Genomic DNA, 17,190 nt, shown 5'->3' on the forward strand with positions numbered 1-17,190 from the left:
CATACTTTGATGGCTTTCATCCTGGCAGCAGTTTAGGATGAGTCACTCTCTACAAGACTGATGTAGATGTCACTGAACTGGAGCTCTGTCGCCACTTTCAGGGATTTAAATAAAGGCAGAATATGAACCACAAGTCCCCAAAATTCAGATTTATCTTTGAATCTTCGTTTTTCCCTCCACGGATAGATGATCCAAATAGTCTTGGCCTGAGACAAGTGAAAAAAACAACACTTTTGTCCTGCAATACTCTCATTCTTTCCGGTCATAGTGGATTAATGTTTGCCTGCCAGGGAAGTGATTCAGTCACGTGACTGAAAACTATGGTTTGCAGTTCTTTACATTAAAAGAAACGACACTGTACAAGGTGTTCCTCTAGTAAATGACGAAGATGAATCTGGCGACCTTCTTCCATTGCTCTGTAGTCTAGGTCTGATGCTCACGTTGCCATTTTTGGTGCTTTCGGTGGTGGACGGCAGTCAACGCGGGTCCCGTGACTGATCTGCCGCTTTGCAGCCCTATACACAGCAAACTGCAATGCCCTGTGTATTCGGACAACTTTCTGTCAGAATCAGCTTTAAATTTGCTCAAATGCTTACGCTTACCCATTTTTTTCTGCTTCTAACACATCAGTTCTGCGGACAAAATGTTCACTTCCTTCCTAATGTATCCCACCCACTAACATGTGCATTGATGAAGAGATAATCAGTGTTATTAACGTACCTGTCAGTGGTCATAATATTATGTCTGGTAACTAAAGTAAGTTTGACATTTGTGGTTTAAATGTCGGTTTAGAAAAAGATAATGGATTTGAAAACTCAACATGTACCTGTAGCAACTGTTTCTATAGGAAACAGTTGGTATATTAAACATAATTCATGTAGCTAATAAATCAAGACAACTGAGATGACAGTCAGATTTATAATTCAGTCTATCTTCCTATTTGCATTCCTGTTACTATGAAGCAGCAGCGTTAAACATGTCTTCTGTTGACACCTGGTGAAAAAGTTAACATCCATGTAATGTAAGCAATTACCAACTGAAGAGGTTATCACTCGTTCTTTAATACCATAATAGATTCCTTTTTCTCTCTTTGTTATTTTCCAGTTCGACTGCTCGTTAGAGAGTCTCAAATTATTTCCTCGCAGGTCAGTTATAACTGATCATTTAGTCCCTCATTGAACACCTGTGGTGCAATTGGAACTTCACAGTGCTAAATAAAATTGGGCATTCTCTTAATGAACCCAGTCACCTCTGTAATTTAAGGTCCTGGTGGCGTCCTCTGTGCCTGGTATTAGTGTCCAATAACAATACCTTTGCAGCTGTTCCCTTGCTACTCACACGCAAAACACACATATTTATCTGCTCCACACACCTACACCGCATGCACATGCATGCTGCTGGTGATGCTCATTTTAATGCAATCTGTTCAAACCAGTTATTTATTTATACACTTGAGAATATACATGGTCATTTGGCCATTTCTTTGAGTCTCATTAGCTTTTAAGTATGCAGTAAAACTATAAGTCATTATTCATGTTCTAGAAATTGTATTTTAAATGCCATCATGTACCATTTTAATGTTTACCCTTTAGGCTTTGAAAATACATTAACTCTTGGTGTGATTATGTAAGACAGTTGTTCAACAATAGTGATTCAAAGGGGAGCGTACAGTACAAGTTAAATGCAGGTTTGTAATGGATTTAATGCATATATGAGATGTGATATGCATAGAAATAATCTCATCTTTGTAGCTCACGTCTGCTTGAAGCAAGGAAAAAGTAGCACAGCCTGCCGGTCTAAAGAGTTAAGCATGGGCAAAATTGCATTCTTTGTAATGCCCAGTAGGGGGTAACACCATCTGGTTGTAAATTGAAAACAGATTTAATAGAAGTCTGTAAGAAAATGATCCTGTTTCTCACTTGTTTTGTGACCTCAATGACCACAGTTTATGATCTCATCTGCTGGTTTTAAGTTTGCTCCAACACAGCACAACATTTATTTTGTTCGTTATTTTTTCCATTTGGAGTAAAATAAATATTAAATCAGGGTGTCTACCACATGCCTGATAAGTCAAATCTCCCTGGAACTGTAGCACGGCTGACCTGGATTGTGTGTAAAGCATGATACAAAAAATATTAACATTTATAAATGCAAAAATATGAAATATATTTTAACTAGCTGCATCAGTTCTGATTGTCTGGTTGCAGAAAGTCTGGTTGCAGTGGAGAATGTAATTTTCTATTACTGTCTGTGAGATGCAAAGGTGCTTTCAGGCTAAATGAGCAAATATAATCTCTCCAGAAACTTCTGGGTGTGATTGCAAATGGGTGTGCCCATAAAACCTTCAAGTGGAGGTGTACAGGAGCCACCCTTACCAGATACCATTGAGCCTAGACACCTTGCTGACGAAAAGAAGTACTTTCCCTTTCGGGCTTTGACCACAAGCAGAATTTAAACAAAAAGGAAGATACATTTTCACTCAGAACAAGTAATTAACTTCTGAGTGTTTTGAAAGTTTGGTAAGGGACTGGGATAAGGAGCTTACTGATATAGTGAATTTATGGACACTGGTATAAAAGTCCCCTTTAAGATTAATAAGTGTTAATAATAACAAACCTAAATCCACTGATATCTCTAGATATGCTCAAAGCTGTTTTGGGGGGTTAGTTATTAACTTGTTACATGCTTTTTTGTGTTTTTTCCTGTGTGTGGTTATAGAAGGAACCTTCCGGGCGACAGGCAGAAAGCCCTGGACATCATGCTGCCCCTGGTGGAAGGCGAGGAGCAGGTAGCGAGTGACATGTACTGCCTGGTGGGACGTATCTATAAGGACACGTTCCTGGAGTCAGACTTTACCAACACACAGAGCAGAGACAACGGCGCACTCTGGTAAGAGAGCAGGCAGGATGTCAGTGTGCATGTGACATTTCTGCTAAGCCAAACACATTCTGAGTCACCAAAAATTACCATTTCTAAGGGCAGGGTGCATGGGAAGTACAGTGACTCACTAGATCACACCATTAAGAGTTTATCATGAATGGTGTCAGTCAATGCAGGATTTCATAATGGCTCTCATCATGAAGGTAAAACCCTTTGCTGGTAATGAGTCTGTGAATAAACCACAGCCACGTAGTGTGCAAAATTCTTTGAGATTGCACAACAACACCTCATAGCAACATAAGAACAATACCATTAAAATCCAGACTACAGGGATCATGGATAACACACCAAGATGACTGAAATGTAAAATTAGCAAACATTAGCAGTGACAATAGTTTGAGCTGCTAAATGTTTTGTGCATGTTAAGCTGAGCTGCCTTTTCTGCTGCTGGTAGCAACAGGAAGTGGTGAGCTAGCATTTATTTAAGAAAAAAAAACCCCATTGTGAATATAAATATTGGTACAGGTTAAGATTAATGGCATCATGATTCAGGAAAGTGTCCTAGTTGTCTAATATCTCTGTAGAACCACAAACCCTTGCTATTTGAAGACTCTGCATCACTTCCACACTGCCTAGTGTGACCAAAAATAGCTGAAACTTTTCAGTTCAATAAAGTTAAACTGGTTTGGGTAACATCAGACTGTTGTAGCTTCATATTAGAACAATAAAATCAGAAATAAAAGACATTAAGTTCAGCGGCATTGGCACAAAAACTGCTGCCACGCTGAATCTTTCTTGTGTCTCGTCTTTTATCCTTGGGAAACCACTTTAGGGATGATTTGCCATCTCTCAAGAAGTCTCATATTTTTAAACTGTGTTTCAATAAGTCAAGTATAATATAGTCTTGTATGTCCTATATTAATCCTAACTAGAAGCAGTATTTGTTTGAGTGAATTTTAGTGACAATTTATACTTGGCTAGTTTCCCCTTCATGGCTGTCTTCATTTTTACATCTGGACAACTTTGATTGCAGCTGCTGTTCAAAAGTTTCTCCGTACAATTTTTATCCTGGATTTCAAATATCAGGCTGACCTGATTTTAATAGCGAGGATCTATTATGGTCCAGTTAGCAGCTGTCATCAGTGTAAGGCAAGTGTATGGGCAGTGCATCAGGTCAGAGGATGTATGCGTACGTCTTATGAGATGTATGCACATCGTTTCTTCAAAATTCATGGCAGTCGTAAGTTTATCCTCCAGTGTCCAGCTGTCAGAGTAAACTATGGAGGCATCCAGCAGTGACCTTTCAGCACTCTTCATGTTGTTGTGTGCCATTCACTCCACACTGAGGAGGAGGTTTTGCCTCCCACCCAGCTCATCAAATTTACCCCTTGTAAAGTCGTCTTTCTCACCAAAATGGAAACCGAGTTTCAGTATTAACACAGTGGAGGAGACCCAACGTGCATCAAAGATGGATCACAGCAAGTGGTAAGAACAGGGCTTCACTAAATGATCTGTCATCAACCTTCATCAGGACTTCCAGGGAGAAAAGAGGAGTTAAAATCAGCTTTTTGTGGGTGGAGTCAGAAATCCTTTTGGTTGCACTTTTACATTAAAGGTTTCTGTGTCTTCTTACAGTTTGGCATCTAATAAAGAGATTAGTGTGAGTAAATTAACATTCTGGTGTTTACGTTTTCTAATTAACATTTTTTGGAGCCTGACAACTTGCAGGGACCTTTTGGATATGATCGAGTTGGATATTTGCTACCCAAAAACTAGCTAAGTCAGCTTGACACTAATGAGTAAGCACAAAGAAAGATGCATTTGCAGGGTTTCCAGCAGCTTGTTGAAACTGAACTCTCAAATTTGCCATCTCCTATGAAAGTGCTGTGTGAGCTCTTTGATTCTCTGTAAGCCCTCGAATCACCACACTGCAGCTGCTTACCTGCAGGGGCTGAGAGGAATTACTTGTTCACTTTTTGCTGTGATGCGAGTGCACCAAGGCTAACATTAGCTGACGGAAGTCGGCTTATTGAGAACACAAGGCGGCTGATTGTCTTTATCTGGAAATTGCTTTTTAAGATTTCATATCTTTGTTGACTGCTTAGATAATCAAGCTCCCATCTGGCTGTTATTTCCAATTCCGTGTCACAACTTGGCACAGGCCTCTAATAACGCTCGCACCCCTCCCCTCCGCAGAACAGATTGCTCATTAAATAAATGAAATTTCTTGTTTTGTGGGGGTTCTCACAGTTGCTGTTTGATGTTCTGTGGCCCCCAACTCAATATGGCTGTAATTATTTTTTTCTATCTTGAAGTGTCTCAGAAAGCCGGGGGAGTCCTGGGAAGCCATCCATTATCTCAGGGATGCTTGGGATTTGGAATGACGCATTTCTTGGAAGAAAACTGTTTATGTGAATCATTCTTCTTCTCTTTTCAGGTTTAAAAAGGGGTTTGAGTCAGAGCCAACACTACACTCTGGTATCAACTATGCTGTTCTTCTGCTGGCAGCTGGACACCAGTTTGACACGTCGTTCGAGCTCCGCAAAGTGGGTGAGTGGACCCTGGTTACTTTGGTCTGTGTCCTAAATATGCAGCTTTTCATTTTATTACACTAAGCCTGCTGACTAACCACTGAGTAATCAAACTCTAATCAGTCTAATCAGTCCTTTGTCTGTAATTTACACGATAATTGTTATCCTAACGTGGAAATAGGGGTCAGTTAAAGCTGCACAAATAAATAACTTATATGAATGGAAATGAAAATTGCGTCACCCACAGAGAAACAATTCCCCTCACAGCTAAAGTGCAGTTTAGCATCTTTCAGCTCATTGCGTTTGTTCTAACTTGGTGTCAAATGAACTACCTTTGCTATGGCAGCAGCTGTTTTTAATGGAAAACCTCTAATAAACTCACATATGCTTATAACTCAACGCCAAACAACAACTGTACAAAGTCTAGAGGAACCGAGGGCAGCAAATCTTTGGAGTTAGCTGGAACCAGAACAAATGCAGAGGAAGTGAAAATTGGATTCATTTAATTCACCCAAGTGGCAAGAGACACGGCTCCAAATGAGAGATAATTTTGTTATGTGTTTGCTGAGTGTGTTAATAGTGTTTGCTAACACATTCAGCGTGTCAGCTGTTGACACAGTGGATGGTGATAATCTTTAACAGATTTTTTGACCACAAAAGTGGATGTAACTCCAAAATTCACTTTCCTGTTAGCTTCATTTTAGTTCAACAAGGCAAGAGGGAGATATATGCTGCTAATTGTTCCTTACACAGCCACTAACTGTGTATGCCTGTCATTTGGTGCAGAGTAGAGTGTGCCGAGTCATTTATTAGAGGGTTTTTTTGACAGAAAGTGACTTCCTGCAGGTGAATGCTATTAGGATAAGGTTGGAATGCCAAATATGAACCAGGGGAGTAAAGTTATGGGTTGGAAAACTTTGTTAAATAAAGTTATTTTTAAACCTTGTTATTATTATGCATATTTCAATAAAGCAAAATCAAATAATGTATAGTTGTTTCCTTTTTTAGTCAGGCAGGCGTGTAGCTGAGCTTTTGCCCACACTTTTTTTCCCTCTGAAGTCTGAGGCTCAGAGGAACTCCGGAATCTGGGAATTAGAGTTGGCTTTTCTGGGAATTGGCCCGCAGCTCTCTAAATTAACCCAACCCTCCATCCCTTTATGCATCCCTGGGGTTATCTCATAAGATCCCCACTGTCTCTCCAAATGGCAGATTTCTGCAGCAGGCTGTGCAAAACATGTAGCTGCTGCTTATCTTAGCAGTTCTAATAAAAATAATAATATAGCTAGGCTGCTGTAGTGCGAGTTGTGGCACACCCAAGTACAGCATGGTCTTTCTTTGGCTTTCTTGTTAACTGGCATGTCTGCCTATGGTCCACATGGAAATGGAACAAAATATTTCACCAGCATTAAATTGTTTGTCTTGTTTGCAGGAGTTAAGCTGAGCAGCCTGCTGGGTAAAAAAGGCAGCCTGGACAAGTTGCAGAGTTACTGGGATGTGGGCTTCTTCCTGGGTGCCAGCATCCTGGCCAGTGACAGCACCCTGGTCATCCAGGCTTCTGAGAAACTCTTCAAGCTTAAAGCCCCTATATGGTGAGAACACAATCCGTTCAAATTAGCATGCTAAAAAATGCATTTTAGACCACTTCCATCACCAACTGTGACTCTCTGTTTGTCATATGAAGTCTGCTCTGCTTCCCTTTGAAACTAAAGCAGCCATCTGTGGCCACTGGCAAACATTTGGTGTATTTGAAGAACAAAGAAAAAAGTCACCAAAAAAAGCCACTTTGCTCATTTGAACAGTATCTCTGTCTTTACATTTTAGATTTGAAGGATATAAAAGCCTGGTGTCGTAATTTTTTGTGAATTGTCAAAAGTGTGGTACAACGTTTCTCCAAAGATAAAACTGAGAACTGATATTTTTTTACACTTTTAATAGCGCATATTCGTCTTTAGGCCCCCAAGCTAGCCTGCAAGTCTAGATGTGTTTTAAAGAAAGATGCCACATGACAATATCCCGTTCACGCCATCGTAACATAATGCCTTCACGGTGGTGGAACATAGTTGTAATTGCCCGCAAGGCATGTGGTAATTTCAGACTTCACACAGATTTTATGATACTTTATGTACAACATGTGGAGGAAAATAATAAAAACATTTCTTTTTTTTCTACAGTGCATGAAACCCAGCTGTTTTGTGTTTGTTTTAGTGCTCTGAAAACCATCACACCAAAATCAGGCTCCAGCATAGAAACGCAGTCATATCTTAAAGTGTTTATTTGTTAGCAATTTTCCTTAAACAACGCTAAAGTTATCTACCAGTAAGGTATTCTCTTTTCTCTGTCTTCATATCACATGTTTTTGTAATTCTACAGTCACACTGTGGAAAACATTGGTTGGAAACTGCGGCGTGAAATTAATGCAACCCTGTCCAATGAACTTGTAATCTTGTTACCTTTAAAAATGTTGCTTTGAAGACCAGGGGACTGCTGTCCGAGTCAGAATGGAACTTTAAAAATGTTGATAAAGCATTAATAAGATGAAGTCAGTCTACAGGAAATTACAATGCAACCATTTGGTAACCAACTTGAATCAAGTCCCCTATTACAAAGAGATGTTTCACAGACAAGTTGTGGCCGTCGGCACAGATTGACTCAGACTGAGTGCAATAAGCTGACAGTTTGTCAGCATTTATATATTAGATGGCAACTATTTGCAAAGCAGCCATAAAGACATATACCACAGCAGTAAAGTTGTTTATTCCTGTTATCTGGTAATACTTCTGTTGCTTCCAGGTATTTGCGGTCATTGGTGGAGACCATCTTGATCTTTCAGCACTTCAACAAGCCCAGCGTAGAGCAGCCCTCCTACAAACAGGAGCTGGTGGACTTTTGGATGGACTTCCTGGTGGAGGCGACCAAAAAAGATGTCTCCTCTGTTCGATTTCCTGTAAGAAACACAGATTAACATGAAATAATACATCTGAGTTTTTGTTAAAATGTGGAAACAAAAAAAAAAAAAATGCAATGCAAGCTCAGAAAATTAAAGGTTTAAAATGTGCAATGCATATATGTCTTGTCCAGGTGTTGATTTTGGAGCCAACTAAAGTGTACCAGCCTTCATATTTGTCCATAAACAAAGACGTGGATGACAACACAGTGTCAATCTGGCACGTTGCTCCTGATGACAAGGTGCGTGTCCCACTGCAGTAAAATTATTTAAAGAATATATTTGCTGCATAATACTGAGTATAGGTTTATGTACTGTATATATGTATTTTGCTTGCTTTTAATAGGAATATGGGTAACAGAAAGAAAAAACTCTCATTGCAACCATAGAAAAATAAAACAAAATCCTACGCTGGTGCACCTCAACAGTCTGTGCTGGTTTCATCACTCTGTTTTATGTTAGCAAACATACTGATGCTTCCACTGGTTACAGTAAATGATGAACTACAGATAATGTCACATAAGGCGACAGATGTTAACGAAACAGGAAAGCTGAGATCGTGATCATGTCTCTTCTAGATCTGGGGAGATGCTGTGTTGTGATAATGGACTGTCGCTTCCTGTAATGAAGCTTTATGCCTCTGTCTTCTCGATTGTTTTCATATGTTATTGCTCATTATTCCCAGCTTACACGTCAATGTAAATGGTTGCTCGCCAGGGAAGTCGTGCTAGTAAACGAACTAAATAAGCGCCAATGATATAATCCAGTGGACTGATTCTTATGATAATGCTCGCAATAATGTTTAGTTAACGATTTATCCTGTTGATTTGACTTGTCCTGCAGAACAAGGGGATCCATGAGTGGAACTTCAGCGCCACATCTGTACGAGGTGTCAGGTCAGTGCCTGCAGTCTCTGCAAAGCCTTGTTAAAAGTGATCGCTTAGTGGACTTTAAGCTGACTGCAAGCAGAAACTACTATGAAAAGGCTAAAAGGATCATTAGAGAAAGTAACATTTGTTTCTAGTTCAAGTTTCAAGTTTTATTTGTCATATAGAGGTAACAATGTTACATCATTACAGGCTACGAAATTCTTAGGTTCAGAGCCCGCTCAATATTGCACGTAGGAAAAAAGCAAAATTACACATAAGGTGAAACTAATTAAAAATAAACTATATAAATAAAGAAAATATATGTAATTTTTTTTTTTAAAAGAGTAGGATAAATAAATACAGATTACTACAAATACTGCAGTGCCTGTAGTGCAGAGGTAATGGTATATACATGTACAGTGTATACAGTGATTACAAAGACTGGAGGTGGAAAAGGCTTCCAGCCCTCGTGTTGTTACCATGAATTTACCTGGCACTCAGCAGACTCTGGGGACTCACGACAATGTAATGAGCTCTAGGCAAGGAAGGACATTTCCTGAAATATCAAACTGCTCCTTTTAAACAAATGAACACTGAGTTCCTGCTTCCTGTGTGGCTAGAGAAAATTGCTTCATGCCATACCTCTATCTGTCTCCTGTCTCATTTCTGCTCTCAGCTGCTACATAAATAAAAGCATTAAATGTCCAAAAGTTGTAATTATGCAAAGTGAAAAGCTTTTGAAATCAAATAGAAATGCATAAACATGTATAATAACATTGAGTTGTGTACTAAACAAGATGATATTTCAGTGTTCAGAAATATATTTAAAACGCCCAAAAAGACACCTGAATAAACCAAAAATACTCCAATGTTAATTCGAATAAAAATGGTGTTTAAAGCCCAGTGCAACATAATAGAAGTCATAAAATTAAGAGTAAAACAAAATCATGCATTTCCTGTTTAACAAGTAGGTGTATCGAAACATACTCAAAAGCAAAAATAAGTAATATTGTAATAACTGCATGCAATCTGCAATTGTAAACACCAAAGCAGAGGTTTTAGGTATGCCCAGTCGCTGTGCTGTCTCTTCACCTCTTGCAGCTTCAGATGGTATCCGAGTGCGCCAGCATTACACAGACAGTTTTTATGATGTCCTTCTCTTTGCCAATTTTTTTTTCCACAGTCCTCAAAGGAATTCAGTGTCAGATCGGAGAGAAGCTGAGGGCTGTGCTCACATGTTGCTAGGGAACGACTCTTTCTCTATGCCCACTCAGCCTGCAGACAGTCAGCAGGACACAATGGCAGCCCTGCAGGCTACAATACAACCACACATGCAGGGACTCTGCTGTCTGGTTCAGCAGCTCTGGCCTTGGCATTCTTACTAAGGAATGGGCAATTGCCAATTCCACTGGATAAAAGTTTCCATTTAGTTGGTACAATTCTAGCTGTCCATCTTTTGTGCAGAAATTGAGCGTCATCTAACAGCTTATATGGCTGTTTCTGATGGTGACTTTTATAGGAAACAAACTACAACTGCTGTAGTCCATGCTCATAACATTAGATATTTATTGTATATATTAGCATGAAATACTTTTAGAGTGCAGTATCTGTGTGCACAGGCTGCATTTATGAATTTAATTTTTACATGTGGTTTTACATTTTTAAGTCATTCAGTCAGTGATTCACAATCAGGGTACAAGTACCCTAGGGGGCTACTTCTGCGGTAGAGTGGGGGTGGTGGAGAAGATTAGCTCTACTGGTACAATTAACAGAGACATTATTGTTTTTCTTGATTAACTATTATCTATAATGTGAAATAGAATGGCATTTATCCAGTTCTGCTGGAATAAGCTAGAAACAACTATGTGGGCAGCTGTTGTGTTGTTGGTGACGTTATAGTGTTAGTGTTATGTAACTCTGGGGGATAAATATTTTTTAACTTTTTATGAGGGAAAATAGAGAACTTTTGACCACTGACATTTGTCACATTTACAGTTTTATATGCTCTAATGATGATTTATATTTAAATCTTTAATAATTTAATAATTTAGTATACCACGGTATACATATCATGACGTGACCCTCTATGAGCAAGGACTTAGCAACAGTGCCAAGGAAAAATTCCTTTTACACCAGAAGAAACCTTTGGCAGAACCTTTTGGCTGACTTGTTTAAGCTGTAGCTCTCAGTTATTACTGACTGAGAGTATGCATTACATTACAACTTGAACATGTTAGCTAAAAGCGAAAATGTTTGCTAAATATAATAGTGAAAGAGCTTAGAAATAGTAATTGGCTAATAAATAAAGACAAAGTTATAAGTTGGATTACTAAAGCTTTAGCTAGCTTTTATTACTGCTGACTAATAGTGTGCATTAATAATAGCTAAAATGGAAATTTCTGAAAAAACAGTAACTAGCTGAATCAATTTACTTAGCTAGCTAGCTTTGAAACCATTGACTAATATGCATTAACAGTTCAAATTGCTAGTGTATACAGTGAAAACCATAAGCTAGCCATTTTTGCTAAATTAGAGCTAGCAAAAAAAATCTGTTGGGTAAAAATCTAAGGAGCTTGGAAAGGAAAAGCGTCTGGACTTCTTTACGTTGCTTGAAGACGTTTCACCTCTCATCCGAGAAGCTTCTTCAGTTCTAGGGTCAAATGGTGGAGTGTCCCAAATTTAAGCCCTATGGGAATGCCCCCCCAAGAGGGACAAAGGACATCCTATTGATCCTCTACCTAATCACACGAGCCAATATGTCTGTGAAAGAGGTCTTTCCAAGCTCCTTAGACTACGACGACCTGGATGACTGAGAACCTTCACAGACATATTGGGTAAAAGTATTAACAGCTGAAACTGCTAAAAAAGCAAAAACAAAAGCATTAGCCAAATAGAAACCAAACAGCATTTAAATAAGGAATGTTGTCCAACAGTATAGATTAACAAATGGCTTAAAGAAACAAAAAAAAATGTTAAATGTTGTTGAAAAATGGGTAAAAATAGCAACATGACGTGGATAAATAGTTGAAAGAGTTACTTAATAGTTGGTGTCATTTGAGAATTTTGTGGAATATTCCAAAAGAAACAGTTTGTAGCTATAGCTTCATTCAATGTAAAGCTCACATCTGTTCTAATGTTATTGTGGGTTGTTTCTAACTGAGGACAAACTGTGGACCGTTTCTCCTCAGCATCTCCAAGTTTGATGAACGCAGTGCCTTTCTCTACGTCCTTCATAATGCAGAAGACTTCCAGATCTACTTCTGCACAGAGATGCATTGTAAAAGGTTGGTCTGTGTGTTCTCTCTTACAGATGCAATTCCAGATCTTTAGCAATTTACCATAATAAATCATGTCATAATGTGACTGCATTAATTTAATTTTCAGTTCAATTCAATTCAGTTTTATTTATATAGCGCCAAATCACAACAACACTTGGCTCAAGGCACTTTAATGTTAATTTAAACTTAATATAAATGGCCTATCCTATTTCTCTTTCTTTTTTCGTACGGAATTACATTATTGAAATATTCATGTTTAATGAGCCATCCATTGAAATATCAGATAGTGAACAGCCTGAAATGTCTTAACCATAAGTGTAATTTAGCATCTCTCTGTTCTCCACATTCAGTCTGCTATCATTACAAAGAAACGCTGCTGTCATGAATCAAAGTAAAGGGTCGGCACAGCTTCACACCTTTCTTCATTGTAATGACTTCATAAGTAGCGGTTGTAAAAGTGATAATGCACGTGTGGCTCAGATGAATTGATCAATTAAGACCACCACTCTCATAATTGGACCCATGCTTAATAACTTAATAACTTAACACTAATGCCCTCCTTCTTTTATTGAGCCAGTTGTAAACCCTTTAAAAAATGATGTTTTATTAATTAGCGGGACCCACATTACATTACCTTACATACAAAACGATTGTGGAGAGGAGCAGTCGGGGTTGAATCCTTATACCTATTACAATTTTCACACGTGCATTCCAAACCTAAACCTATCTAGACTTGCCCAACTGCCCCATATTACCTGTCTTTGTTCAACTTGTGAGAAAGAGCAAGTGAAATAATGTGCTCCAACTGTTGAGTTGATATGTAAAGACAGCTTATGGTTAATGGGCAATCTGCTTCACCTTTACTGACACAAAGCCTTATGATTCCCCTTAAAACACAGGTGTTATTGAACTGATTAATTCTGAAAGATTTCACAGCAAATTGTAAACTTAAGTAATTTTCTTACTTGAATTTAGGACAAACAGGATCAGGTTATGCTCATTTACACAGCTGAGCCTTCTCATATATGGAATAGAGCAGGAAATGTTCTGCATCAGAAACGTTTGCACATCTGGAATTACGTCACATCCTTACTTACTGACAGAGCATACAGAAGCATACAGTAGCAGTGAATGCACTAAAATATTAGCTGAACTTTTCACACACTGGACCAATCAGACATCAATTTTGTACTCTGTAATTAGCAGGTGAAAGAAAGAAGTTAAGCTCCATGTTGGTTGTGCCTTTCCCATCAGTAGTTTGAGTGTTTCCCATCAGTCCTGCACTCAGGTGCAAAGTTTGTGCCTTCCCGATCACCACAAACACACCTTATTTCATTTGGACACCATCTTCTTCTTCACTAGCTGCTATGCGAAGCACTGAGTGTTCAGACTTGTGACTTTCACATATGAGCCTTCCTCGCTCTTCCAGTTCCATTATCTGGAGTGTGAGAGTCAGTGAGTCATGCCTGATTCACGCCTGCTGTTGTTATGATGCTGCTCTCATTTTAACAGCATTGACAGTAGGATAGGAGTGGTGAGAAGAGGGACGAAGGAAGGGAGGGAGAAATAGATGAAAGACGGTGGGAAGAGGAAGAGACCCAGACTGAATGCGCTTGTGCATGTGTGCACGCACAAGCGCACGCGTCACTGAACACCTGCAGGCATGCAGTGTGTGACTGCATGACGAGGCAGCATGTTAATTCACAGCTTGTGCGCTCCGAGAGTGGAAAAGGTCATTGTATGTATGCATGCATGTGGGAGGTGTGCATGCAAACACACTGTAACCCCTTCTGGATAAAAGCACAATCAAAACAACACCACTCAATAACAATATGCACAAAATGGATTTCTGACAAATAATTCCATATGTTTGTGATTCTGAATTATGTTAGCTATTTAAGTACTATATATATAAGCTCCATAATGTATTTTTTGTTAGGGGTTCACCTAAGACAGGTATTGTTGCTAATACAGAGGCAAACTGTGCTTGATTGCACTTAATGGCCTTATTTTTATTTGCATTTATTCTGTTTTGGCCATCTTTGACAAGCAAAATACTTCTTGCAGCACAAATAAGTCTGATTTTAGCTACCAATGCCAACAGGGAGATGTTTACAGCATATTGTTGGCCTTAAAAGGCTTTTTTGGCCTTATTGTAGAAAGGTTCCCAAAGTCGGAGGGCCAAGGCACTGTTAGCCTTCGTACTTTACATTTCTATCCCACATTGTTTGGAAGTCAGTGGCACTGTATCCCTCGCAATCTGACATCACACAGACTTTGTATGAGGGAGCTGGCAGAAAGATTGGATAATATCCAATCTGACTACATTGGACATTTCTGCTCTCATATGCATCTCTGTTGTGTTCGGGGGATGGGGGGGGGGGGGGGGGGGGGGAGGTCCTAAAAAAAGTTTAATTATTAAAGTAGTCAAAGGAGCTTGCAAAGAAAAGCGTCTGGACTTCTTTAAGTTACTTGAAGACGTTTCACCTCTCATCCGAGAAGCTTCTTCAGTTCTAAGGTCAAATGGTGGAGAGTCCCAGATATAAACCTAGTGGGAGTATCCCCCCACAGAGGGACAAAAGGACCCCCTGATGATCCTCTAATCGCCTGAGCCAAGGTGTGAAACTGGGTGTGGGTCCCACACCCAAACTCTGGCTGATTGGGACCCACACCCAGTTTCACACCTTGGCTCAGGCGATTAGAGGATCATCAGGGGGTCCTTTTGTCCCTCTGTGGGGGGACACTCCCACTAGGTTTATATCTGGGACTCTCCACCATTTGACCTTAGAACTGAAGAAGCTTCTCGGATGAGAGGTGAAACGTCTTCAAGCAAAGTAAAGAAGTCCAGACGCTTTTCTTTGCAAGCTCCTTTGACTACGATGACCTGGATGACTGAGAACCTTCACAGACAATTATTAAAGTAAACTTTTTTTTTTATTTATTAAACAAAATCTTTTTCTTGTTTAACTTTGTTTTGTTTTTTTATATGAGTGGAAAGTTGATTTTCAGTGCAGGGACTCCAATATTAAAAATCTTTTTGATGTCCTGCACGTGTTTTTCTTGTTCCTATCACTCTAGTCAAGCCCGTAACTCATATTCTATTTACCCAACATGGACTCATTCTAGTATACTGAAAAACTGAAAGTCAAGGTCTTTGTTTCCTTTTCCGACTCTCTTGAAATGCCAAAACGTACCAACTTTTTCATATATTGAATGAAAGGCATTCCTATTTGCCATTACTCTGTGCAAGTGTTCATTTAATATATGTCATGTCTGCAAAATAATGTCAAATAATTCAGTCTTTGTAAATGTATAAATCTTTAAATGTAAAAGTGTTGAAAGTTGTAGCAATGTAAAATGCCACTGTTACGAGATGCCGAAGTTGTGTTAAATATGATATACATGTTATCAGCATCGTTAAACAGACTCTGGTCTTTTCTTTGGCAGATTTTGTGATCTGGTCAACAGCATAACAGAGGAAGCCTGGAAGTGTCCAGAGGAAGGAGAATGTGACACTGATACCTTAGAGGTGATTATTTTCGTGATACCAAAACACTTCCTCTGAACATAATGTTCATAATTTTTCCTAAATTAATAATTCTGCAGCTCTACCTCCAAGCACTGTTAATTAGAATGAAAAATCCACAAGTTCATTATTCTGCATTGTTTAGTCGCATCCTGTTGTGTTTCTGCGGTGTACTTTGCCTGCTTTTAAAATGCCACAGGAAATATGATACGATGTTGTCATGAAAAGAGACGAAGTGCTGACAGTAAAAACAAAAAGAAAAAAAGAAAAACCAGAAACCCATCTTTCAAAAGATAATTAGGGCTCTTCTTCTTTACTGACAGCCTACCGACTCCTTTCATGCAGCATTTATTACTCAGTTATTAAACGGTGAACGACGTGTTTTTGCTCTTGTTTGATCAAATTCCCCATCCAGCTTTTCTAATCCAGTTCGGCACAATTTGCATGATAATAACTGGATTGAAACTCAGCTTTGAACGCTCAAACAGGAACAGTAGCCCGCTGGGATAAGGCCTGGATTTTGTTCATGTGCTTTGTGTGACAGCGCAGAACAGGCACCTGCTGTTGCGTTCGCCTGCCTTCTACCAGCAGAGCCTAGGGAAAAGAATAAGCTAATTACGAAAAATGCTGCCGCACCCATCTTTGACTCAGCATGGCACAGATCAAATGACTAACAGGTTTTTCTCAGGGGGATTTTTATGCGTGTGATGCAACTCTAATCAGCCTGCACTGAGGGACGGTTAGTCTTCAGCTTACACCGTCCCTTAAGAATATAACACAAAATTGGGCTCTTGAGGAGTCATCGTAAGCATTACTCACATTTTTTAGAAAACTTTGATTTTGAGGTGTTTTTACGGGGGAAGGAATCAGTGGAACAAAGCTAAGGAAATCGCGTTAAGAAGAAAAGAGCCTTTATTAGTTATAAAAACTCAATCAGACGTATTTTAAGGGAGTGAAAAGACTTGCTGATTTCTTTCATTCATGCAACAGGTGCCAACCCGCTTCAGCAACAAGAGAATATTCATTTATGAAACAGTTATAACATAATTATAACAGTACAGTGGGAATGCAGAAAAACTGGTTTACTATGTTCAGATTTAACTCGTGCTTTACTCATTAAATCACTCTATTTTAACTATTAACTATTCTAATTTATTTCTCT

The 17,190-nt window shown here is 39.1% G+C and overlaps 1 protein-coding gene across 1 annotated transcript in view; it reads left to right on the top strand.

The window, feature by feature from the left end:
• Positions 1-17,190, top strand: part of map3k5 (mitogen-activated protein kinase kinase kinase 5) — an 85,784-nt gene that overhangs the window by 44,272 nt on the left and 24,322 nt on the right. The window contains exons 7-14 of the mRNA XM_085432287.1: positions 2,719-2,889; positions 5,318-5,430; positions 6,841-7,000; positions 8,202-8,355; positions 8,490-8,597; positions 9,199-9,251; positions 12,413-12,508; positions 15,950-16,031. Coding sequence (XP_085288413.1) covers positions 2,719-2,889; positions 5,318-5,430; positions 6,841-7,000; positions 8,202-8,355; positions 8,490-8,597; positions 9,199-9,251; positions 12,413-12,508; positions 15,950-16,031 — 937 coding nt within the window. The remainder of the gene's footprint in view (positions 1-2,718; positions 2,890-5,317; positions 5,431-6,840; positions 7,001-8,201; positions 8,356-8,489; positions 8,598-9,198; positions 9,252-12,412; positions 12,509-15,949; positions 16,032-17,190) is intronic.

Source organism: Copadichromis virginalis, linkage group LG15 (genome assembly GCF_057382275.1).
Source record: "Copadichromis virginalis isolate Kocher_CV1m ecotype Utaka linkage group LG15, C_Virginalis_male_GT1.1, whole genome shotgun sequence".
Classification (NCBI taxonomy): Eukaryota; Metazoa; Chordata; class Actinopteri; order Cichliformes; family Cichlidae; genus Copadichromis; species Copadichromis virginalis.